The sequence below is a fragment of the Xyrauchen texanus genome, chromosome 40, assembly GCF_025860055.1.
Source record: "Xyrauchen texanus isolate HMW12.3.18 chromosome 40, RBS_HiC_50CHRs, whole genome shotgun sequence".
In the NCBI taxonomy this organism is placed as follows: domain Eukaryota; kingdom Metazoa; phylum Chordata; class Actinopteri; order Cypriniformes; family Catostomidae; genus Xyrauchen; species Xyrauchen texanus.
Genome location: NC_068315.1, coordinates 5,055,091 through 5,082,194, shown reverse-complemented (window position 1 = coordinate 5,082,194; position 27,104 = coordinate 5,055,091). Strand labels below are relative to the sequence as shown.

At 40.4% G+C, this 27,104-nt stretch overlaps 1 protein-coding gene across 1 annotated transcript in view; it reads left to right on the top strand.

The window, feature by feature from the left end:
• Positions 1-27,104, top strand: part of LOC127633248 (cadherin-12-like) — a 135,153-nt gene that overhangs the window by 57,181 nt on the left and 50,868 nt on the right. Inside the window, exon 5 of the mRNA XM_052112199.1 lies at positions 2,703-2,890. Coding sequence (XP_051968159.1) covers positions 2,703-2,890 — 188 coding nt within the window. The remainder of the gene's footprint in view (positions 1-2,702; positions 2,891-27,104) is intronic.

The window sequence follows — 27,104 nt, the reverse complement described above, 5'->3', positions numbered from 1 at the left end:
TAAACCAAAAATAATAATTTATTATGTATTTTGATCAAAGCTGTACAGTATGTATTTGATTAAACACAATTTGATGATAAGATTTAATTAAAAAAGTTAACATGGAATCCAGAATAATGTAAACAGAAAAGGCATATTTTATGCAGGGCTGGTATCGTACCGAAGCCAGAATGTGTATTAAAAAGAAAAAAATGAAATATCACATTGACATACGTATTCAGACCCTTGACACTTGAAATTTATCTCAGGTACATCCCATTTCACTGGATCATTTCTAAAATGTTTCTATACTTTCATTGGAGTCCACCTGTGGCAAATTCAATTGATTGGACATGATCTGGAAAGGCACACACCTGTCTATATAAGGTCTCACAGCTGGAAATGCATATCAGAGCAAAAACCATTCCATTCCTAGAGCCTTCTCCCCTGGCCTGAGCAATCGGGGGAGAAGGGCCTTGATAAGAGAGCTGAAAAAGAACCCAATGGTCACTCTAGTTGAGTGTGTGGAGATGGGAGAAACTTGCAGATGGATAATCATCACTGCAACACTCCACCAATCTGGGCTTTAAGGCAGAGAGGCCAAATGTAAGCCTCTCCTCAGTACAAGATTCATGAAAGCATGCTTGGAATTTGCAAAAAAAAAGCATCTAAAGGACTCCCAGATTGTGAGTAACAAGATTCTCTGGTCTGATGAAACAAAGATTGAACTGTTTGGCCTCAATTCCAAGTGTCATGTCTGGAGGAAACCAGGCACTGCTCATCACCTGTGCAATACTATTCCAACGGTGAAACATGGTGGTTCTAGCATCATGCTGGTGATATTTTTCAGCGGCAGGGACAGGGGGACTGGTCAAGGTTGAAGGAAAGCTGAATGCAGCGAAATACTGAGATATCCTCAATGAAAACCTGATTCAGAGTTCTCAGGACCTCAGACTGGGCCAAAGGTTCACCTTCCAACAGGACAATGATGCTAAGCACACAGCCTAAACAACACAAGAGTGGCTTAGGGACAACTCTGTTAATGTCCTTGAGTGGCGCAGCCAAAGCCCAGGCTTGAACCCAATCGAACATCTCTGGAGAGACCTGAAAATGGCTGTCCACCAATGGTCCCCATCCAACCTGACAGAGCTTGAGAGGATCTGCAGAAAAGAATGGCAAAACATCCCCAAATCAATGTGCGCAAAGTACTTGAGGCTGTAAACGCTGCTAAAGGTGCTTCAACTAAGTACTAAGTTAAGGGTCTGAATTCTTTGGTCAATGTGATATTTCAGTTTTCTATTTAATAAATTTGCAAAGTTATCAAACATAATTTTTTTTGCTTTGTAATTATCGGGTATGGAGTGTAGATTGATGTACTTTTAGATAGTAGATAGTACTTTTATTTCATTTTTATTCCAGTTCTATTGAAATGCCAAATCAGTAAAGGCTTTATTTACACTTTCATAAAAATCATGTCGGGTTGAGTGTATTAGCACTGGTGTTCATACCATGTAATTATTGATAGTACCCTTCGAGAGTAGCAGATTTTCATCAGAACTGTATATCTCAGAGGATGGCACTATGATTATTGCTGCATTCTGCTCTCTCTCTCTCTCTCTCTCTCGCTCTCTCCTTGTTTACATTTTTTTGTGCACTGCACAAATGCATTGAATGATTCTAATTAGCTGAGGTGTTTTTTTTTTGCAGGCATAGACGCTTACCACATAAATGTTTACTTATTAGCATTAACTTTTTGTGCCTAGAGTGCATGATTCTACACCAGTGTGCATGGGGGAAACTAAAAGTAGTTACAAAGTTAAAAACATTTCAACTACTTTCAGTATATATTACATACATACTATTCAGCAGCATTACATTACATTCTATTTTGCATATAGAAAATGGAGCCTACATTTAGCGTTATGAAGCTTTTTTCCATTGTAACATAATTTTCAAAACACTAAGCAATTTATTTTTTCTGTAGCATGGTTTAAGAAGCTTTCCAGACAAAACTCGGTCAAGTGTATATTCATCTGGCTGTTCAAGCAACATATGTAAACTGTACTCAGCCAAAATAGCACACAATCAGCATAAGGTACAGTAAATGGAAACATAACAGCTGTTACAGAATATTTGCATAGGACAATAAATTGTAACAAATTAAGAAAATTATGCACATTGTAGAAGAGACAGAACATTTTTCTTCATTTATTTGATGAAGGTCGCTGACTAAACGAAGCTAAATACTAATAATAAGCTCAGTTGATGAGCATGATGCATCTTACCTACGACAAGCCCAGAGGAGAAAATTACACAAAACGCAAACATACGCACTCGAGCTGGGCAATTACAATCAAATTAGAATTAGATATAAATTTGCTGCCCGCCATTGGAAGATTGGATTTATGTCCATTTGGCGGCGACAAGTATTATTATGAGTAGTCAGTAGCTACAGTTTCAAAGATAACTTGGAGTGGTGGTGGCGTATTGGTTAAAGCACAGGGCTGTTAATCAGAAGGTCAGAGGTTCTAACCCCACGGCCACCACCATTGTGTCCTTGAGCAAGGCACTTAACTCCAGGTTGTTCCGGGGGGATTGTCCCTGTAATAATTGCACTGTAAGTCGCTTTGGATAAAAGCGTCTGCCAAATGCATAAATGTAAATGTAACTTCCCCACATCTGGTCAACATGTTTGTTAACAAAACATTGTTTGAATTCTTCAGGTATCTTTCACCTGCGAGTACCAGAGTCATCAGCAGTCGGGTCTGCGGTCGGCCGAATCAAAGCTCATGATCTTGACATAGGAAAGAACGCTGAGGTGAAATATAACATTGTCCCTGGAGATGGAGGGTCCTTGTTCGACATCACCACCAATGAACACAATCAAGAGGGAATAATCATGCTCAAAAAGGTAAAGCCTCATTTCACATGTACAGTATGTGCAACAAATTAATTCAATAATTGACTAAATCAGTACTAAACAAAACAGTTTTCCTCTTGTTGTGAATTACTATGAAAAAATAAAAATGTCACCCAGTTCCTTACACAATGCGATCTTATAATATCGAAACACTTTTATTGCAGCAAATTATTTGTAAGGCAGTACATTTTACATTTGCATTATATAACCATCTACATTTACAAGCATGTTCAGGCATGATCAAATTGCGAGTTAGCTCATCCAATAGAGAGTTGCACTTACGATGCAAAATACCAGGGTATGAGTCCTGAAGAGCACACAAGTCAACAGGTGAGGCATAAGTGTCATTGAAGCAATACATATTACATGGTTGCTTCAGAAAGTGTGTTTTTCATGCACAATTACTTTATATGACAATATCAATTAGGTTTAGGTTTATGGTTAAGGGGTAGGGAGATGTTGTTGATTTTAACATGATAGAGCAATATTTAAACATCATCTGTTTGGTAGAAAATGTAACTCACTTTTAGTGCCACTTAATGGACATTCCTCTCAGAACTGCCTCCATACATGATTTATGTTTCAAGACCGAAGGTTTCAACCATTTTAAGCAGGAGAAAAAGTCAAATTTCAGCAGTTGGTGGTGCTAGAGGGTTTCCCAAAATGTCTTGATCACAAAAGAGCAGAGAACTGAGAAAAAGCAAAGATGTATGAAATTTAAGATTTGTTCTAAGTCTATCTAAGTTGCCTGAGCCCTTCAAAGTTGAGTCCTCACTTGTTTTAAAACTGCACTCTGAGAAATGCCAAAGAGCCCATCATTCATACAACCGCACCCGCAATATCAAAACATCAGTCAAATGTCACAGTTGAGAGCACTTTGGGGTAATTGTGTCTGGCATTAAGAACTCCCCCAAAGGTAAACTAGAACATTCAGCTCTGCAGTAGAGTACGCAAGGTGACTTTCTCTGATTTGAATTGAGCCAAGTACTTAAATACTGGCACCGTGACAGGACTTATTAACATGGGGACACATCAACATCCCATCATATTTTCTCAGCTGTGTCTTCAACTACCGGAATGGAAACAGCCATGTAAATAAAACAACTGCAGTTAAAGGAAAACAAAACGGTGTACTGGTGTAATATCAGTGAAATGGCACTGTGCAGGATCACTGTTGGAGATAGATGGGCGTGTTAGGAGATAGTAGGAGTTCTAACTGTGTCCATATGCTTCCTTCTAAATGCACACAGCATGCATGACAATAACTCAGGAAGAGATCGCCCCTGTACTCTTTAAAATATATGCTACATAACATCCATCACAGGGAGTGAGAGTCTTTTTACCCCACACCTGGGGTAAAAGGCTCCCTCACTTGGGGTAAAAAGCACCCTGGGGGTTTGTTGTGTTGTGTAGATACTGGGCCAATAGTTATAGGGCACCATTTGTCAACTTATGCAAATACTTATGAGAGAGCAAGATGCTTTTTTTAATTAACAAATTAAGATAATGCTTATTTTAAATAACCGCTGATGAAAAGGGTGCATTGTTAATTTCAGTCACATTTCTTTACATCTCAAGTATTCTATAAACAAATGAATCTCCATTGTGATAGAATCAGTTAATGCGAGCCTAATTTGAAAGTTCCCTTCCGAGGGAACTCGCACTGCGTCGTTGAAAACGACTCTTTGGGGAACGCTCCTTAGCGTGCACCTCTGAATTATGAATGAAACTATTCCAATCTTGATTGGTGTTGCGTCATGACGTAACATGTGACGGCATAACCGGATGCATAAAAGTGACGCCGCACACAAACACATTAGCTTTCAGCTCTTCAGCAAGCGCTCTATTTGTATTGTTTGTCTTATTTGGTGTTGTTTGTCTGATTTAAAAATATTATGGCCACCCAACAGTTCATGAAGTGCGTGCACCCCTGCCCTCTTTTCATTACGGGTAGGGACACGCACGCTTTATGTGTGAATTGTTTGGGAGCGCAGCACGCACAGGCAGCTCTCGAGGGATCTGCCTGTGAAAGTTGTGAAGCAATACCCATGAGAGTGCTGCGCTCCCGGTTGGCGTGCTTTGATGATCACGGTCAGGCTCGCGTTCCCCACGGATCTGGTCCCGTGTCTGTTGAGGCAGCGTGGCGGTTGAGATCGTGGGGTTCGCAGTGGGATCTTGCAGATGAGAATGAGACTGCTGCGGCACTTTCTCATTCTTCGTTTGAGGATCCCGAGCCTACTTTGAGTGGTGCAGAAGCCCGCGTCGCGGCTTCTTCTGCCCACGATCAGGTCCCAATGCTTGAGCTCTCTGCTTCCGAGGAAGTGGATATGCTCAGCATTGATGCGGACGACCGTGATTCAAGCACGCCAGTTTTCGGCCAAGCTTATGAGGAGCTGATTGAGGTTGTGACGCATGCCGTGGCCAGACTTGATATCAGCTGGCCACAAAATGAGCAGGAAACGCAAGTTGAAAGACAAATTAGACGAGCGTTTCCTGCGGCACAGATCACAACCTCAGCGCCGGGGTTTGCCATTTTTCCCCGATCTCCACAAAAAAAAAATATATAAATATATATCTCGAGATCGTGGGGTAAACCGCATTCGTCCCGTGTCCTCAGCCCCAGTGTGGTGATTACAGACGATGTTTTGGGGGCACGGGATATGGGCTAAAACCCTGGCACTGCCTAGTAAGCCCTGCAGGGATACATCTGCTTTAATAAGTAGGGCTTACATGGCGGCAGGTCGGGCTGGTTCTTGCCTGCACTCAATGGCTATTGGCCGCTCTATGGCAGCTATGGTGGCCACAGAAAGGCATCTGTGGCTGAATTTATCGGGGATAAAGGAAAAGGTTAGATCTTTTCTGCTTGATGCTTCCCCCGTAAGGTAAGTCTAAATCGAGTAGGGCAAGCAGATCAGCCCCAGCCATCAGTCAGCTCCTCGCACCACAGAGTTCCCCCCCGCTGCAGAGCAACCGAGGTTGTTCTCGCAGTGGCGTCCTCAGGGAATCGGTGTCGGTTTCCCGCCATCTCTGATGCTTCGGGCCACATCAATTTCCAGCGAACGCACACCGTGCCGTTCGTGTCAAAAAAAAAAGTATCCATTGTGGTCACAAGAACCGTGATCGACTAAATCCTGCCGGTCTCTCTCTTCAGGAAGTCGAGAACAGTGCTCGGAAACACCGAGACCAGCCTCGAGAGGCTGGTTCCCTTAGTAGAAGCTGGGAAGGAGGTCCTACCAAGGTGGTAGAACCTCGGAGGGCTGTCCCCCCCCGCTGCAGAGCAACCGAGGTTGCTCTCGCAGCGGAGTCCTCAGGACATTGGTGTCGGTTCCCGCCGTCTCTGACGCCTCGGGCCACATCAATTTCCAGCAGACGCACGCCGTGCCGTTCATGTCAAAAAAATATAAATAAAAAAAAAAAAAAAACAAGCATCAATTGTGGTCACAAGAACCGTATCGACTAAATCCTGCCGGTCTCTCGCTTCAGGAAGTCGAGAACAGTGCTCGAAAAACACCCGAGACCAGCCTCGAGAGGCTGGTTCCCTTAGTAGATTTTGTAGAGGCATGGAATCATCTTCCCAACATATCTGCATGGGTCCTGCATATAATAAAATCAGGGTACAGACTGCAGTTCGGGCACCGCCCCCAAATTCTCTGGGGTGGTGCAGACTACAGTGGTTCCGAGCAGACTCAGGTGATGGAACAAGAAGTGCAATCTCTGCTGCTAAAGGAGGCCATAGAACATGTTCCTCATGCAGACAGGAGTCTGGATTTTACAGCCGGTACTTTATAGTTCCAAAAAGGATGGGGGTTGAGGCCGATTTTAGATCTCAGAGTTTTGAACCGGCCTTTGAGGAGGTTCAGGTTCAAAATGCTTACTATTCCTGCCATCGTGAGCCAGATCAGATCCGAGGACTGGTTTGTCACGATAGATCTAAAAGACGCCTATTTTCATGTATCCATCCTTCCATGTCACAGGAGGTTCCTGAGGTTCAGCTTTGGGGCCGAAGCTTACCAATATCGGGTTCTTCCGTTCGGCCTAGCACTCTCTCCCGCACATTCACCAAATGTATGGATGCAGCTCCTGCTCCTCTGAGACTTCAGGGCATCCGCATACTGAATTATATCGACGATTGGCTCATTCTGACCCAGTCTCGAGAAATGGCGGTTCGGCATCGAGATGTAGATCCTTGGCCACATTCGAAGTTTGGGGTTGAGACTCAACACAAAAAGAGTGTGTTACAACCATCCCAGTGCACAACGTTTCTGGGTGTTGTGTGGAACTTCGATTACGATGCAGGCACGCATGTCTCCTGCATGTATCGAGTCCGTTCTGGCGATGGTGTCGGGTTAAAGCTAGGCCAGGCCATCACTGTAAAGCAGTTTCTAAGACTGCTGGGCCTCATGGCAGCGGCATCCAACTTTATACCTTTGGGCCTTCTACACATGAGGCCCCTCCAGTGGTGGCTGAAAGCCAAGGGTTTTCCCAACGGAATCCATTTCGTAAAATCAGAGTAGCGCGCAGATGCCTTCGTTCTCTGCTAATATGGAAGAAACCTTGGTTCCTGTCCCAAGGGCCAGTTTGGGAGCGTCACGTCGCCGGGAAACCGTTTCGACAGACGCCTCCCTCACTGGCTGGAGCGCTGATCATGGACGGCAGCTTTGCCAGGGGTCTGTGGCAGGACCATCATCATTCTTGGCACATAAACTGTCTAGAGATGTTGGCTGTGTTCAGGGCTCTGAGGAGCTTCCTTCCAGACATCTAAGGTTACCATGTCCTAGTGCGTTCGGACAATACATCAGTGGTTGCTTATCTGAACCGACAAGGGGGACTCAGATCGCGCACTCTGTGCAGACCGGGCATCAGATAATTTCTTTGGTCCCAAGGGAAAATACTGTCTATCAGAGCATGTATGTTCGGGGTTCAGAATCAGGGAGCAGACATCCTGTCGAGGCAGGGGCTGAGGCCGGGGAATGGAGACTTCATCCAGAGGTGGTGAAGTTGATATGGGACAAATTTGGACCATCGAAAGTGGATCTATTAGCGTCTCGAGAGCGTCCCACTGTCCATTTTGGTTCTCTCTCTCACATCCAGCCCCACTGGGGTTGGATGCCATGGTAGAGGCCTGGCGAGGCTTCAGCCTGTGCGCATTTCCCCGATCGCTCTGCTCCGGGAGTCCTGGAAAGGGTCCGCCAAGAGGGCATCAGTCTACTTCTGGTTGCCCGATGTGGCCGGCCAGTATGGTTCTCAGACATAATCTCACTCCTGATAGCTCCGCCATGGCAGATTCCTCTGAGGAGGGATCTGTTGTCTCAGGCAGGGGCACAGTTTTCCACCCTCGTCCAGAGCTGTGGAAACTGTGGGTCTGGCCCCTGAGGGGTTCAGTACCTAAATGCTGGTCTATCAGCGGGGGTGGTTGAAACCATACTTAACTCTAGGGCTCCGTCTACTAGGAGATTATATGGCCTCAAGTGGAATGTGTTCTCCACTTGGTGTAGAGAACATGAATTAGATCCAGTTAACTGCCCGGTGGCTTCAGTTCTGGAGTTTCTTCAAGATCGTTTCTCTGCTGGTCTCTCCCTTCCACACTTAAGGTGTGCGTGGCTGCCATTGTGGCTTTCCATGCACCATTGAGTGCTGGGCCTCTGGGGAGGCACCAGCTGGTCATTCGTTTTCTCCGTGGTACATGGAGGATGAGACCGACAACCAGGTCCAGGGTTCCTGCCTGGAACCTGGCGGTGGTTCTCGAAGGGTTATCCCTGGCCCCCTTGAACCCCTTCAGTCGGCCTCGCCCAAGGACCTGACGTTCAAGATGGCTTTTCTCTTAGCTATTACCTCTCTAAAGAAGGTGGGAGATCTTCAAGCCCTGGCAGTAACACCAGCTTGCTTGGAGTTTGCCCCTGGCGGAGTTAAAGCCATTCTGCACCCGAGACCTGGCTTTGTGCCTAAGGTGCCTTCTAACACGGCACGGTCTCGCGGTCCTGCAGGCATTCATCCTCCACCTCATGTGTCGGCAGAAGAAGAGAGGCTCCATTTGCTCTGCCCTGTCAGAGCTTTGAGCGTTACCTCGAGAGGTCCTCTTCTTGGAGGAGGTCGGACCAACTGTTAGTGTGTTTTGGGTCACCTAAGAAGGGGCTCCCTGCTTGAAACAAACCATTAGTAATTGGATTGTTCAGGCTATTATCTCGGCCTATAAGGTGCGTAATTTGCCTTCACCTTTGGCCATAAGGGCTCATTCAACTAGAGGCATGGCGTCCTCTAGGGCTCTCTTATCGGGAGTGCCCCTCCAGGAGATCTGTGAGGCAGCCGGTTGGGCTACCCGCACACTTTCATCAGGTTTTCTGCACCTCCCTAGTACGCCTGGCGCGCGTGTGCTCTCGTCCTAGCTGAGTGCCTGAGTTCAGTTTCACTCTAGGGCAGGCCTTTTTCAGCACGTGGCCTAGTGGGCATTCGTTCCCCAAAGAGTGGTTTTCAGCGGCGCGGTCGCGGATTCCCTCGGAAGGAGCGTCTCGGGTTATGACTATAACCCTTGTTCCCTGAGAAGGAGCGAGACACTGCGTCGTCCTGCCACGCCCCTCAATGCCTGAGAGCGGCTTGCTTCATCGCTAGGCTAATGTGTTTGTGTGCCAGCGTCACTTTTATGCATCGGTTATGCTGTCACATGTTACGTCATGGCGCAACACCAATCAAGATTGGAATAGTTTCATTCATAATTCAGAAGCGCACGCTAAGGAGCGTTCCCCAAAGAGTCGTTTTCAACGACGCAGTGTCTCGTTCCCTTCTCAGGGAACAAGGGTTATAGTCATAACCCGAGACGTTTTCCATAACAAACCTATAAACAACAACAACGTGTTTTATAGTGGCTTTTCTTTTTCTTTTACCCCAAATACTATACTTTCACTTTTTAGACAGTTATTGATTTATTTATTATTAAAACATTTTTTTTAAATATTTTTTTTTATAATCACGTTGAACATAATTGAAAATGACAAATAAGTATTTTGTCACAAAATAAATGTGATAAATTCCAGGATATTTATTAGCTATATCAATTTTCATAATTTTAAAATTAGTTCAATATTAAATCAAATGATCTTAAAATCTCATCGAACAGAAAAATTTTGCAGTGCACAGTGACAAGCAGGTGTGACTTCAGAACCCATTGTTGCCTATGCTGTAAGGTCGATCCTTTTTCGCAGGATGTTGATGGCGCTGGTGTGTATGGCTTGCCGTCCGCAGCTTGCCTGGCTGTTTGTGATTGTTTTATGTTTTTCTCTTATCTTTCAATACGTCTCAACCTCTTTGGTCTATGACAAGCAAACATTACTCACTATTCGATACTCTGTTGAAAAACTGATTAAACAGGATTTAAGAGAGTCGACTACCTTTGCTCCTCCATTTGAGTTTTCCATACCGGAGAGTCTTCGCCGGCTATCTTGTGCCACCTCCGGGAAAAAACGGCGACGCAGACCCGGAAAGCGAGGCGGGATTTCTACTAGATGGAGGATGTACATGGCGTCTTTGGTGGTGCCTCGCTCCTGGCTGTTTGTCCGCTGTTGTGGCCCAGTTTCGGATCGATGTATCTTCTGGCACTGCGTGGAGCTGCGATTTCGCTGGATTCAGCCTGCTGTGCCCGATCTAAACCAAACTCCTTCTCAGGTACTTTTGCCTCATCTCCGCAGAGGGGGAGTAAATCAAAATAATCTTCGCTCGCTGTGTTATGCGTCACGGCCAGCGTATGAATCGATCTCGGCCAAAATGGCCTTGGTTAACTCAAGATCGGTAACAAACAAGACTTTTATATTGAAGGATTTTTTCAACTCACAATGTTTGTATTTTTTTTTTTAACTGAAACATGGATCAACATTGGCGACCAGAGCCCTCTTACAGAGCTTGTACCACTGGACTGTAATTTCTTTAGCTCACCCCGTACCACTGGTCGTCGTGGAGGAGGTATAGCATCAGTCTTTGCAAAGAAATTTGACTGTCGAAACATGAAGACAAACATCTTCTCAAGCTTCGAAGTTCAGCTGATGCAAATTGATTTACAAAATCCGGTGCTATGTGTGCTGGTGTATCGACCACCTAAAACAAATAAGAACTTCATTTCGGAGTTCACTGAGTTCTTAGGGGGACTCATGACGAAGCATGATAGACTCTTGATGATCGGGGATTTTAATATTCATGTGTGTTGTCCCTCAAGTGTGCTGGCAAGAGATTTTTTAAATCTTATTGATTCATTTAATCTTGTCCAGTCTGTGACAGGCCCGACACATAAACATGGTCACACCTTGGATCTAGTTTTATCTTATGGTTTATCAGTATGTGATCTTGAAATTATGGATACTGGTTTCTCTGATCATAAGTCTGTTGCTTTTAAAATTTCTTTATCATACCCTGTGGGGAAATCCTGTGTGTCCCCTCACAGGGGTCGTACTATGAACTCTGAAACTACTGAAGTTTTTTGTAGTATGTTTAATGAGGTTGCCATCTCCAATGTGTATTATGAAAGCTCACCATTGCACTTGTGTGCGGATGAGCTATTATCTTCTTTTACGTTTACATCTACTAATATTTTAGATTCTATTGCACCTATGAAGGCTAGACGTATTAAACCAAAATTAGAACCATGGTTAAATGATGCCACTCGTGCTCTTAGGTCGGTTGTGTAGGCGTGCAGAGCGAAAATGGAATAAAAATAAGCTTCAAGTTTTTCACGACATTTATAGGGATCTGCTGTCAAAATATCAGGAAATGGTTAAAACTGTGCGGGACAAATATTTTTCTGATCTTATTGAAAAAAATCTTCATAACTCTAGAGTTTTATTTTGTACACTGAATGCTGTGATACATCCTCCAGCCTCAGATGGTATTGATGTCTCTGTACAAACTTGTGAAACCTTTCGCACACATTTTATGGATAAGATTGCTTGCATCTTCTATTCAGCCCTCTGTTCATGATCCATCAATTCCGCCGTCGACTGTCTCTGCCGTTTTTCATCGGTTTGAGCCTGTGTCTATTTCGACCCTGGCGAAGATAGTCAAACATTTGAAGCCTTCTAGTCCTCAAGATGTTATTCCGACCCATATTTTTAAACAGATTTTTAATGTCATTGGCCCTAGTATCTTGATCCTAGTAAATTGCTGTCTTGGTACTTGTTCCGTGCCAGCCTATCTAAAACACGCTATAGTGCAACCTTTAATTAAAAAATCGAACTTGGATCCGACAGATTTCTCTAATTTTAGACCAATTTCAAAATTACCGTTGCTCTCAAAGGTTTTAGAGAAGGTAGTTTTTAGTCAATTACAATCTTTTTTAGAGAAGAATTCTATGTTTGCAACCTTTCAATCTGGATTTAGGGAAAAACACAGCACAGAATCTGCTCTTTTAAAGGTTCATAATGATATTCTATTAAGTGCTGATTCAGGATCCTCAACAATTTTGGTGTTATTGGATCTTAGTGCAGCATTTGATACAGTGGATCATTACATCTTGGTCTCTCATTTGGAACACCATGTTGGAGTGCGAGGAATGGCCCTTCAGTGGTTTAAGTCCTATCTAACAAATCGTAGTTTTGCAGTTAAACTTGGCGAATGTTTGTCAACGTTAGGTCCACTTACCTGTGGTGTACCGCAGGGGTCCATTCTTGCTCCTCTTTTGTTTTTGTTATATATGCTCCCATTGGGTTCTATTTTCAATAAACATGGTGTTTCTTTTCACTGTTATGCCGACGACATGCAGATTTATTTGCCATTCAACAAGAATGCTTTAAATTTGCTTTTGGACTGTCTAAATGACGTGAAAAGCTGGATGGCTTTAAATTATCTGAAACTAAATGATAATAAGACAGAAATAATTTTATTTGGACTAAATGAAAAAACAGTTTCTCTAAGTTACAATCTTGGTCCCTTGGCTATGTACAATAAGCCACTTGTGAAGAACTTAGGCGTACTATTTGATAAAGACCTCAAATTCGATAAGCAAATAAATAATGTAGTTAAATCTTGCTTTTTAATCTTAGACTTCTATCCAAGGTAAAGAGCTTTCTCTCTTTTAATGACCTTGAGAAAGTGATTCATGCTTTTATTTTATCACGACTCGATTATTGTAACACTCTCTACACAGGAGTTAGCCAGACAGCGTTGGCGCGTTTGCAGACAGTCCAAAATGCGGCCGCTAGGCTACTGACAGGTACAAAAAAGCGTGAGCACATTACTCCAATTTTGTACTCTCTTCAATGGTTGCCGATCCATTTCCGTATAGAATATAAACTTTTAATGTTTGTTTTTAAATCCTTAAATGGTCTGGCACCCATATACTTTGATTCTTTAGTGAAACGTTATACATCAAATAGATCCCTACGGTCCTCTGATCAGTCTCTCTTAACGATCCCTAGATCCAGACTTAAACATAGGGGGATCGTGCTTTCTCGATCGCTGCCCCGAAACTTTGGAATCTGTTACCCGTTCACATTAGATTGGCTCAGACTATTTCCAGTTTTAAATCATTATTAAAAACCCACCTTTTAACTCAGGCTTTTAATTCCTCTGAGCGTTGAGGCTAAATCCTCTATTGTTGTTCTATGTTGTTTCTTTTCTTTTTTTTTTTTTTTTGTGATGTCTATGTATTTACTCTCTATTTGTTATCGCTGGAAAGCACATTGGTGCAACTGTAGTTGCAATAAATTGTGCTATATAAATACAATAAAGAAAGAAAGAAAGAAAATAAGTAAAAACAAAAAACATATATATTTTTTTTTATTATTTTTTTTTCAACACTTGATTGCCTATACTGTAACTCCAGAAACATTAAATATATATAGGCTGTATATAGTTAAACACAAGAGACAATTTTATTTTACATGTTTATTCACATAAAAATAATAGTCAAAATCTCCATTTCCGAGAGTCCAAAAATACACTGTTATCAGAATAAGTCTATAAGTGAATAAGTGACACATGTGGCAGTTCAGTTAGTACAATACCTATATACAGTTTTATATTCTATTCTATTATATTATATTATATACAAGTTGTATTATAGTATAGTATAGTATAGTATAGTATAGTGTAGGATAGTATTGCCTTAAGAGTCTTAATCCATAATCAGAATGCTTTTTTAAGCGATTGTAATCATAATAAATGCTATTTCTAGTTGTCGTACCGTCCAGTTCTATGTAAAAATCTCCTGATGATCCATGCAATATTGCATCAAGAATAACAAACACCACAGCAATATAAAACAGCATCCCGTTTTCATTTTAGCAGTCTGATGTCTTTTACAGAAAGCAAAGATGACTAGAGCTTACCTGGAATATAGTATTGCACGATTTCCAAGCGTTTACTTAAAATCCCACACGGACACACACATACTCAATTGTTTTGCTTAATATATTGCTGACTCTATAAATGCTTTCATAGTGATTTGCAAATCTCTTTGTCAACACGTTGTATAAAGAATCACAGGGGATATAGAAAAAATAGAGAGACAGAGCTGAGAAAATGTGTCATAAAACAATAGTGATGCATTAACTGATGTGATCAAAGCAGCAGGAGGATTAGTGTCAGGTTTACCTTCAGCTTTTGCCTGTGTTTTTGCACATCGCTTTCAGAAGATACACATTATACATCACTGTCACTGAAGAAAAGACGATTGTCACTTTTCATAATTGTTGAATCAGAAAAAAAAAATAGGCTGCTAAAATGTAATATCTCAATATTCACTTTAAGTATACGGTGTATACTGTGCAACAGTAGAAAAGACATTTTGTACTGCATTTATTCCATTTATACTGTTGATATATGTTTGTGCATTATCAGTATTGACTATTTATTAGTGAAGATGTATACTTGTATACATGTATACTTTATGTAGTATATATACTACATAAAGTATATTTCCTTCAGTCTTTTTTCTGTGCTTTCTATGGCAACCACTGTTTCACATCAAAACATCTGCATCTCTGCAACCCTCAGTTGCCTCAGAAATATAGATTATTGAGCAGTACTCTTACAGCACTGAAGGCTAAATCTATAATATCAGCATGCATTGTTTTCATGCTTTAATTTTTTTTTCCCTGTTAAAAAAGTGGTTTGTTTTTTCTACACTTGTTAGACAGCTCACTAACAGCCTCTGGTGCTCAGCCACTGTGCAGGATTCTGTTAGCTGTTATCCCATTCCAAACCATATTAAAAATCTAATATTTATAGTCAACAATGCACCTTTGTATTCATAAAAATCTGGTTTTGCTTGTAAGCGGAAAAGAAAATGAGTTTGAAAGGCAGTCTCTACAGTTGGTCTTTGTTGAATTGTGCTATAAGCTGGGTGACTGAATGAGTGTATGTGTGTGTGTGTGTGTGTGTGTGTGTGTGTGTGTGTGTGTGTGTGTGTGTGTGTATATAGAGAGGATCATCAAAGCTTAAGGATTTTGAGTGATTACCTGCTGTACTGTCAGTCTGAACATGGGGCATCTGGAGATCACGAGAACAGCTAAACTAGCTATTAAAGCAAACAATAGGTCCTGCCGATCCCTACAACAAACATGCAGAACACCACTTTTCACAATTCCTCAAATATACACAATAATAAGCATGCAAACACTTATATGTGTGCATAAACACTATGGGATAAATGCAGCGAGAAGCAGATACGCTTATCATTGGTTATACTCAAAGGAAGCTATTGTCAGATTAAAACTGCCAGTGAATTGTTGTGCATTTGTGTATGTTATTGAGTGTACATTAAATGAGTGTTCTATGACAATGTTAATTAAAATAATTAATCTGCGTGTGTGGTTTTGATGCAGATCATCATGTGCGATATATACAGACCTGTGTGTGTGTGTGTGTGTGTGTGTGTGTGTGTGTGTGTGTGTGTGTGTGTGTGTGTGAGCTTGTATTTATCACTTTGTGGGGACCAAATGTCCCCATAAGGATAGTAAAACCCAAGATTTTTGACGTTGTGGGGACATTTTATCAGTCCCCATGAGGAAAACAGATTATAAATCATACTAAATTATGTTTTTGAAAATGTAAAAATGCAGAAAGTTTTCTGTGAGGGTTAGGTTTAGGGGTAGGGTTTGGGTTAGGGGACAGAATATAAAGCTTGTACAGTATAAAAACCATTGTTTATGGAAAGTCCCCATAAAACATGGAAACACAACATGTGTGTGTGTGTGTGTGTGTGTGTGTGTGTGTGTGTGTGTGTGTGTAACAGAAATTAGAAGAAAGTCAGGTATAATGTTGTCTCATTGGGAGCAATACATTTCACACCACTTAGCATTCTGTGCAAAGGTGTGAAGCAAAAGCAGCCCCAAATTCCCTGTATATGGGTGTGACGAGGAGGAGGGCGGGGCCGGGCCGTAAGTGTGCATGGCCAGGCCGCAATCAGGCTAATCAGCCGAGGAGAGGGATTAAGCTGAGCTGGATGTGGCAGAGCGGGAGAGAGAGAGAGCCACACGTAGCTGCCGTGTGTGTTTATGTTTGTATCTTTTTAAGTTTGTATCATTCCCATTTTAACTTAACTTGTTACAGTGGGTAAGCCCATGATTAGTCATCAGAAATAAATTGTGTTGTTTGTCCCATTAGTAAACAAAAGCAATGATTCATTGAAGTGCAAGAGAAGTCTAAACCCAAGGGAACTTGTTGTCTCCCACTCTCTGCATGTTCCAAAAGATCATCTCTCATTATTATCACAGAGTTTGCTTAAACAAGCAAACAATAACAGCATTGACAGAAAATAATCCAGGCTAGAGATCCAACTCAACAAAAAGCAGTATTGGCAATGCAGATGGTCTTCCATGGCAAATTTCAACACTGAACAATGTTGGCATTTTAATTGCATTGAAACTTTAAAATGCATCTTAAAGGTGAAATGCACTCTATCCTTTTGCTAAAGATGACCAGTTGTGTCATATGCTGCCTTCAAGTGCACCTGAGAAGCTCTTACATCCGAGTTGGGCTTTCATCATTTAGACATCTCACACATTCAAGTCGGAAACAAAATACTGAAGAAGCCAAACTAAAGCAAATACAAAAATGATTTATTAATGCATGGTGTCTAACAACTGATTCATTTACTTGCTCAAAATAAGCCATAAATGATGAGTCATTAGTTTTACATTATTATATATACTAATGACTCAGTATATAACTACATATACTGGCAAAGTACATTGTTACTCGGTTTCAACTCGGACTTGGCCTACTCAGTTATTGGACTGGACTTGGATTCGGATGAGCTGGTTTTGACTGCAACACTGGTGTGCAGTATAATGTCAGTACAAAGAGTGTAAATAATTTGAGACACAACTTTTGACTTCTGAAAGTCATATGCAGGCTTATAGACATTTCAGGCTAATGACATTCCTGCAGTGTCACAAACTCTTGAGTTTCTTGTCCATCCATTAAGTGTGTCATTGATGTGTTGTTTGATCTATAAATCAGCTGAGAACTGCCACAGTATCAGGGATTTTAATGACTCACCACTTTCATGATAAAACGTAATGGCAGACTGGTTTGAGATTAGTTGAGAAGGAGAGGAAGGATAACATCATCAAGCATTGTTTATCAATATTTACTCGTCATTTGCATTCTTAAGATGGCACTGCGGTTGGCAGTCTCGGCGTGGAGCTCTCCATTTCTTTTGTTGTTTTTGTTTGTTTTTCCTGTGTTTAGTTTTTTTTCCAAACAGCTTTACAATGGATGAACTGCTGAACATTTGGCAGCACATACCAGACAATCTTTTCCTATTTTTGACTAATCAGATATTTTGCTGGACATTGTAGTCAGAGGCGCAGCTGTGTTGTTGAAGTGCTATGTGCTAAGCGCTATGCAAGTGAGGAAAGCGCCATCATGCTGGTCAAGTTCCGTCAGTGCGGCATTTGAACAGCGCTGCCATTTATTCGTCTAGTGAATCTCCCCTCTCTTCCCAACAAAATGGATGAGATACATCTCCTCACCCATACAAACAAGGACTTTCCAAACTCTGCTGCCTTGTGCTTCACATAAACTTGGCTGAGTGAAGCCATCCTGGAGAGCGTGTTACATCTGCCAGGCTTTCAACTGGTCAGAGCAGATTGTATTTCTGAGTTAACGGGGAACATGAGCGGCTGTGGAATATGCTTTTACATCAGTGAGAGTTGCTGTCCTAATTTGGAAGTGCCCTCAATCAACTGTAAGCCTTACTACTCACCGTGGGAGTTTGCCTTTTTTTTCTGGTGAGTGTTTATATTCCACAAGTGTGTGGAACGCAGCGCTGCAACAGCTGGCTTGGATCAACAATACCCAGACTCACTTTTTATTATTCTTGGCAATTTTAACAGAGCTAACCTCACCCGTGAACTGCCAAAATACAGACAGCACATTACATGCCCCACCAGAGACAGAAATATACTGGATCACTGCTACACAACATTAAAGGATACATATCGCTCTGTCCCTAGACCAGCTTTGGGACTCTCAGATCACTGTTTGCTTCATCTTCTTCCGACCTACAGGCAGATATTTAAATCAGCTAAACCTGTAGTAAAGAATGTAAAAAAGTTGGACTAATGAAGCAGAGCTGGAACTACAAGCCTGCTTTGACTGCACTGATTGAAGTGCTTTTAAAGCTGCAGACACCAATTTGGACAAGATCACAGATACTGTGACATCATATATCAGTTTCTGTGAGGCTATGTGCATCCCTACTAGGACTTCTTTAACAACAGCAATTGTTTACAGAAAAACTCAGGAAGATTTGTCAGGCCAAAGAGGATAGTATAGAATCCTTTATTTTGGTCACACATTATACACACAGTTTTTTGCATATATAGAGTGAAATGTATTAGTTTTCACATATCCCAGCTAAGCTGGGGTCAGAGTGCAGGGTCAGCCATGATACGGCACCCCTGGAGCAGATAGGGTTAAGGGCCTTGCTAACAGTGGCATCTTGGTGGTGCTGGGGCTTAAACCCCCGACCTTCTGGTCAGTAACCCTGAGCCTCAACCACTGAGCCACCACTGCCCCCTATGCTTACAAAAGTAGGGATAAAATATTGTACAATCAGGCTAGAAACACACTTACAAAAGGGATTAATGAGGCTAAAAGAAGCTACTCTGAGAAGCTGAAAACCCTGTTTTCAGCTAACGACCCTTCATCTGTGTGGAGACTAGATACCATCCCCCAACTCTGTAGGAAATAAACAACTGGCTGACAACCTGAATGTGTTTTACTGTAGATTTGAAAAGCTCCGTCTCACACCCCACACCCAATCTGACCTTCACTTCACACAATCAGCAACACCTCCTGCCATCCCCCTTCTCCTCCCTCCTGCTATTCAACCTGCTCTTAAGACCTGTGAATAGGATGTGTTCTAGGTATTCCGGAAACAAACGAAAAAACTATCAGATCTTCAACAGATCACTGGAGCAGTGTGAATTTCCCTGCTGCTTCAAATGCTCCACCGTCATCCTTGTCCCAAATAAACCCAAAATCACAGGACTTAATGACTACACAGATCTGATGTCTGTGGTCAAGAAGTCATTTGAGAGCCTGGTGTTGGCCCACATGAAGGACATCACTTGACCCTTTCTGGATCCCCTTCAATTTGCTTATCGTGCAAACAGGTCTGTGGATGATGCAGTCAACTTGGGTGCAGTCAACATGGGATTGCATCATATACTGCAACATCTGGACAGATCAGGGACATATGAAAGGATCCTTTTTGTGGACTTCAGTTCAGCAACATCATCATACCAGCTATTCTCAATTCTCAAGCTCCTCAACTCTTGACAGACAAAAAATATTCTCAGACTGTTCTCTGACATAGTAAGCACGAATGTGCTCAACAAACACAACAGTTTCTAAGTCTCTGTCACCAAAACGTTTTGGTCATTTATAAACAGCATTTCAGTAATTTTACAAAAAAAGTAGCTCATTCTCTATTTTAGTGCACATCAGTAAGTCATGATGAAGCTATCATGATGTCACTATACAATTAATTTTTTTTTTTTTCAAGAATAATGTCACGGAATGGCAAAAAAAAGGGCCCATATTCTATATTTTTAATGGGCACACTTTCCCAGTGATAAGCAATCGCATATTGGTGTTTTAATGTTTTTGAAGTTTTTTTATGCTAAAAAGCTTTGAAATGCATAGTCCATACAGGTACTAATGGATCTATTTTGCATATGCAACATGGATAATGTACCATGTAATGGTGTTTTGGAATAAAATTTTTGCTTGGATATAACTCTTTGTAGAGACTATTGTGATCTACAATGAGGCGTTTCACTGTATTAATGATCAGCAATAACAAAAGCAGTAAGGGCCAGTGTTTGTTTCCCTCATATACAATGTCTCCAAAGATCAAAGGAATATTCAGAATTAAACAACATCTGAATCGCATGTAGTCCAAAACCATTCCCTGTCTGCTTTAGATTTAATCTAGTAGGCCGATTTTTTTTTTTTTTTTTCCAAATAGTCATAATTGTAAGAATAAATTATGTTACATATGTCTTGTCTAGATATGATGCCATCAGGGAGATATTCAAAAATAAACTTTATCTCATATTGTCCAACACCCTCAAGGATGTCAAGCATGATATCTGGAGCATAATTTTCACAAATATGAAACTACTGTAAGTCAATTAGCAGACATCACCGAAAGATTAAGTGATAGCAGGGTCAGCTCACAAATATGCATAGTGCTGTTCATGTAAAGCTTTGTTTCGTAATATAGCATTAGTGTTGTCTTCACTGAAAACTGACCGTGATGTTTTCTGGTACAGAACCAGCAGAACTAATGAGCACTGAAAGACTCCATGAATCCAAAAAGTGTGTGCATCCCCAAATTATCCCCTGTAACCTGGGCAATTGTGCCAAACAATAGCTCTTGGCAGAAATAATTTTCTAGGACTTTCAAATCTTCAACAAGGCTGTAAATTGTATCAAATCCATAATTCTTAACATCTTGTGAATGGAATAATGAGAGTTTAATGAATATTCATCAAAGCTGAATTCATCTTTGGTGGAAAGTTCTTAAGAATAAAGTAAAAGGCTCAGATTTTGTGGATGCCTTTCTTAGAGCCCAAGGGATTAGCAGATTCAAATTCATCATAAAATATCTGTATCTGTAGGGTGTTTTGTTGTTTACTAAATAGTGGGTGGTTTTTATAATAACTTCCATCACAGAAATCTTTGTAGACAGAGCTACTCTCACTTGGATTTTACATATGTGCACATATCTCTAAATTCCTAAATATAAACTCCAAGGTGTTCAAAAGGGGAATATAAATGAATGTGTCTGTAACAAGGACTTGATCGTATGTGTGTCTCTCTGTTCATGCTGCTATCAAATCTTACACCTAACTTGATCTCTATAGGGTCAACAACAGCCCATTTCTCTTTTAAATATTTTTTCCAATTGTTTTCTGTACTCAAGTTTGTGAATTAATTATCAAGGTTATTAAAACAGTTTACTATTTTGAATGCATTTGCAAAATTGTCTGTAGGAAGTAATTTCATCACTTTAGTTTTTATATTTGAATACATTTCACGTGCTAATTCTTCCATATCTGATACTACAGATGTTACAACACTGGTTGCATTTCCACTACTTTGCAATCTAGCGATTATGGATACACACATTTCTTTGAGATTCAGTCTCCCCCCTTTACAATTAGGTGATGTTTCTGGAAGTTCAGTGCAATCATTTACATCTGACAGCTCAATATCTCCATCAGTTCAATTTTCAGTCATAGTTTGGTCTTGATGATTTCTACACTAACTGGTCAAGTGTTTTCTAAATCCTGCATACTGTAGGTCATAAAGATGTGCTCAAAATTGTTCGGTGTACATTTCAAGTTACATTTGTTTCCCAGGATAGTAAGCAGGAATACATTTTAGGTGACATAAGGTTATTTACAGTTGAATGTACCACAAAACAGCTAAATATTTCAGTGCCAGGCAGCTGAACTAATTCAAAAGTTTGGATCGTAGGTCCTTAAACCTAGGGGTTTTACAAACTGTGCCAACAACAATGTTGTAGATGGTTGTCTGGATCAAGGTATACGTGGCATTTAAGCATTCAGGGTATGCCACACTAAAGACAAACTATGCCTTAAAAGTATATAAAGAAAGGGAAGACCTTTCTTGACAAGGGACGAGTTGTCCATCCAACACAATATAAAAATCATGGATGGTGTTCTTTACCAAGCCGACTGCAAGCAGATGTGGTTGAAGGCCCTCAGTCCTCTCATTGTGTTCAGTTAGACTCTGGCAAGACTGAAACGAGAGAGTGAGAGAGAAAAAAAAATAGGAAACAATTAACCCGAGATGCTTAACATCTTGAAGAAATAGTTGACCCAGAATTTATAATTCTCTCATCATTTGCTCACTCTCATATCATTTCAAACTCGAATGACTTTCTTTTGCAGAGCACAAAGACATTTGAATGGAGATATGATGTGAATTTATTTAGAAAATAAAAGTGAATGGGGACCATATTTTCAGGATCCAAACAGGACATTAAGGCAGTATGGTCCAATGGTTTAAGCAATGTATTTTAAATCAATCCAATTGGATTTAGGTGAGTATAAACCAAAGTGTAACTACTTTTTCATTGAAAATTTTGCCATTGCAGTCTCTAGGCATGATCAGGATTCAAACTCGATTACACTTCCTAGTGTTTATGGAATGTGCAGAGAATGATATGGCACTAGGAAGTGTATTAGAGCTTGACATGAAACAAATTAGAGATTTACAGTGGAAAATAAGTTACAGTTTGTAACTGGTCTGTTCTCACCAAAAATCAGTTTGATTGCTTCAGATTTAGCCACTGGAGTCATATAGATTGCCTTTATGTTGCCTTCATGTCCTTACTGGATGCGGTTTCAGTTCCAAATTTGATCTCAAAGTCTTGAAGTACCTGTAATAAATGCAAATCAACATCAGAAAACAGTACTCATCCTAGACATCCCTTCCCAAATGATCTAATTTTTCTTTTCACACTTGATAAAGTATTTCGTATCAATCCTTTAAAGTTATGGAATCTTGGAAAAATGGAAAGCACTGTGTTGGACTTGAATGCATCTTGAATGAGCTGCTGCCTGTGCTTGAACGTTACTTTCACCTTCTCCTTGTCTGTGCAATGGTTCATGAAAGATATGGCTGTTCCAAGTGGTTCTGAATGACTCTGTGATCTGTTAGCCCTTACTGCCTTCACTTTCTGATGTTGCACTTGACATGCCATCCTGTTTGCGCTGGTGTTAGTTTTCAGCAACCAGCATATATAATCTTGATTGCTCTTGGGGTCGTAGAAATGTTTCTTAATACGAAAATGAAAGTTAGAAGAGGAGATCAGTTCAAGCATTTGAAAAGTCTAAACTTGAACACTATACTAGGCATTAGTGAACACATTATTGTACAGAATATAAAATGCTTTTAATAAAGCAACATTTGCAAGGGTTATGGCATGGTTGCCTTACGTGTGAAATATCCTTCAACACTTAATTTTAAAATATTCCATCAAGTATTTTAATATAATGAGAAAATCTTTCGATACTGACATATCCAGTCCTTGAGTATGGATCCTTCAAGGATGGAAATAGTTTCACAATTTCAAAGGCACAACAAATTGTAATTTCTTGGAAGAACATTTACAACATTAGCTTGTTTAAGTGAACTTACCCTTCTTTTTCAGTAATGTATGCAACCACAATGTTGACCAAGTGTCATTTTGTGAGTCTCTGAGTTTTCCATTTTGTTTATATTCCTCCAGAATTGCAGGGCCACCTGCCTTTTCTTCCAAAATGCCATTGACATTCTATAATAACAAATTAAATACAAAAACATGTGCTGTAATACTTTCATAACATAAATCATTAAGAAAAATGCTGCAAAAATACAGCTTCTTAATTATAAATTTAAATAGAATCACCAGTTTGGACCCTTGGAGCCCATCACCCTTGGAGCTTGGTCCAGCACTGTCATCAGTCTCATGCATAGGGTGGCAAATGCTACCCTAAGAAAAAGTATTGCCACCCCAAAATAAGGATCCAAATATATTAAATATAAATGTAAGTATATGTTGACATTGTGTAGGGGTTTATTCATGTCAAACTCTCACCGAACACACAAATGACTACAGACCAGGGCTGGGCTGGTAATCTGGCATGCCATGAATTTTCTCGGTGAGCCAACGCACTTTGGGGCTGATCAGGGGTGGACTGGACATGGGGAGAACCGAGCGGTCCGGTGGTTTGGCCGCAAAATGGGCCGAATGGGCAGCCGCTGCCTTTTCTCTGTTGTTTTCTTTCCACAGAGTATTTCGATTTTTCGGCGTGGGCCTTTTAATGCTTTTAATTTGCATCTGGGAAGGTGTTCTTGGTCGTCAGAAGCAGAGAGATAGCGACCACAACCAGGAATTACACACAGATGGAAAGGCATCTTTAAAAAGACGGTATCTGTCAGTGCATGCTCTTTTAGAGGAAATATACTCTTTTATTTGCAAGAATATATACTCTTTTTAGCTGTCTTACTGTACATCAATCACTCAGGGGGTGAGAAATCCGCTGAAATGTGCCGTATATCCAACAGCACACACTTCTTAGTGAGGTGAATGGACCGGCAGTGGAATTCAGCTCTCTGCGAAATCTGAATGAGTGGTTGCGATCCAGCTCCTTTTATACCTCTATGTCTGGGGGAGTGGAATTCAAATTCCACTCGCCAATCCTCATTGGCCTTTTCTCAAAGATCAGAGGTGTTTGGGGCTCCCAAGAGTGACCCCTAGTGTCACTACATCAACTCAACGTTGAGTAAGTGACAGATAGGGAACATTGGATATGCATGCAATTTCCATCCATGTGTACACTTAACAAAATAAAACAAAATTGGCCTGCATAAAGTCATGATGTTTTGTCCAGATTACCGGTTCTATATGTGAAGCTTAGGAACATATAGAATTTGTTGATGTGTTTAATAGACAATGTCTTTATCTGTTGCTATAAAAATTGTATTTGTTATTATGTAAAAAAGTATATATATATATATATTATTATTATTTTTTTTAGATATATATTTTTATGTTGCAAAATGGTTACTGTGGTTCCTGTGTAAATGCAGTTGTATTGCAAATTAATGGACATTTGTAATATGATAGAGACTCCAATTAATGAACTAGTACTTGTTGAAAAGAAGCTTGGTAATTTAATCAATAAGAACTACACGTGGCCACTTTTTTTGGTGTTACCACCCCTGATAGTCTGCATGCAACCCCCTTGCACTAAAAAGAATTATCTAGATCCGCCACTGTCTCAGAGGACAATGATAGGGTGTCGGTTTGTGAGCTGCAAAAGGAATGGAGGACTGGACATTCTGGAATTACACATAAAAAAGAAAATTTGAAGACATTTAACAGCTTTATAAAGAAAAAGATATATCAAATGCTAACTATTAAGAAATGAATTTGAAATGTATATTTTGTCCTGACTGAAATTTACTCAATCATTACTCAATTTAATTCAAATAATCCATTATATTACACTACAGTGATGCACACTCCACCACTAAGTCTCTCAGGGATGTATGTGTATACTAGGTACTACACTTGCCTGAATCTTGCTCAACAACTCTCAAAAGTATTTCACGTGATCTCTTCCAGCAGGTCATTGTATACATCCTCATCTACTTCCACACTAGTGTCATCTTGTAAGATTAGATCTTTTTTCATGGATGGAAAATGTTGTCTTGACTTTGGGGTTGAGAAGAAAATAACCTAAATAGTTTTTAATACACGTGAAAAAATACAAAAACAATGTAGAATATGCACTCAAACTCAATACAGCAATGGAAACCACTTGAAGTGTATTTACTTGAAGAATTTACCCTCTGTCATCAAACTGGTATAATCTGTCATCAAACTGGTATGATCTGCTCCGTCTATTTTTATCATCTTCTTTTTTCCTCCATATATTATTTTGAAGAGCGTTATGTTACTCGAGAGTAAAAAAAATTAAATAAATAAATAAACATTACAGCTTTCCTGTTGACATGTAACCAAGAAACCACATGTGATTTCCTCAAGGGTCATTTCCACGATGCAGCTGATGAAGTTTTTTGTTGTTGTTGTAGTTGTAATAACCGTTCACACAGGGTGCTTTCTTCTGTTCAAAAAAACTACATGGAGCCCGTAACAGGTGTTCTCTGTGAACGAATGACTACTGTTCTCAATACTGTGCGTGATGATTGTACAATCAACTGAGACAAAAGGCTGTCTTTTTGAGAGGTAATTTTGAGAGGTAACTTCAGCCAGTGCTGTGCCATGTGAACAAGGGGCTGTTCAAACTGAACAAGTTTTTAATCATTTTCCATGTAAACATTCACTAGATGGATGTCTTTTGACAACTGCGTCACATTTCACTGTGTTTTTAGGATCTCTCATGGGAGCGCAGCATTTTTAGAATCTGCTTTAAGTTAAAAAAGAACTTCAACTGATAAAAACGTATCTCGAGACACCACTGTTCAGCTCTATTCGTTGTGGTGCATTTTTGTTTTTTAGCACGACAACATGTCTGATCTGAACAGTTACTGGAAGATACTCTTTAGCCAAAAGTTACATGAATGCTACTCGTAATCAAGAAAAAACAAAATGCTTTCTCAATGTCACCAGAATTGAATGCTTTGGTGTTGTTTTTGCAAAACAATTATCCCGGGGGAGCATGCCCCCGGACTCCCCTAAATATAAGGTTGTACAAGGCAGCGTACGCTCAGATGAAATCCTGCAGGCACCCATGCAGCTATCAATGCATACTTTTTTTATGTATATATTTACATAGATAAGCTAATATCCAAATGAAACAGTGACAGGACAATAAAATCTGTATTAATTGGAATACTATTTTATATAAAAAGATAAATACACCCTTATTTTAAACTTTTCAAGCGATTTTTCCTGATCGTTTGTAATCCATGTGCAACATACATTTTGTGTATGAAATTGCTACTATAAAGATCCCAAACACATTTACATAATATAAATTATTAAAAAAAGAAATAAATACACATGCCTAGATTCATGACAATCCACTCTCCAATGGCGATACACTTGGTGGCAACAGCTCAGAATAAGATGTTGCAAAATTATTTGCTAAATTGAATAATATATAAAATATTCACTTTTCTAACATCTCACTTGCAAAAAGACTATAAATATGCTCATACTGATCAT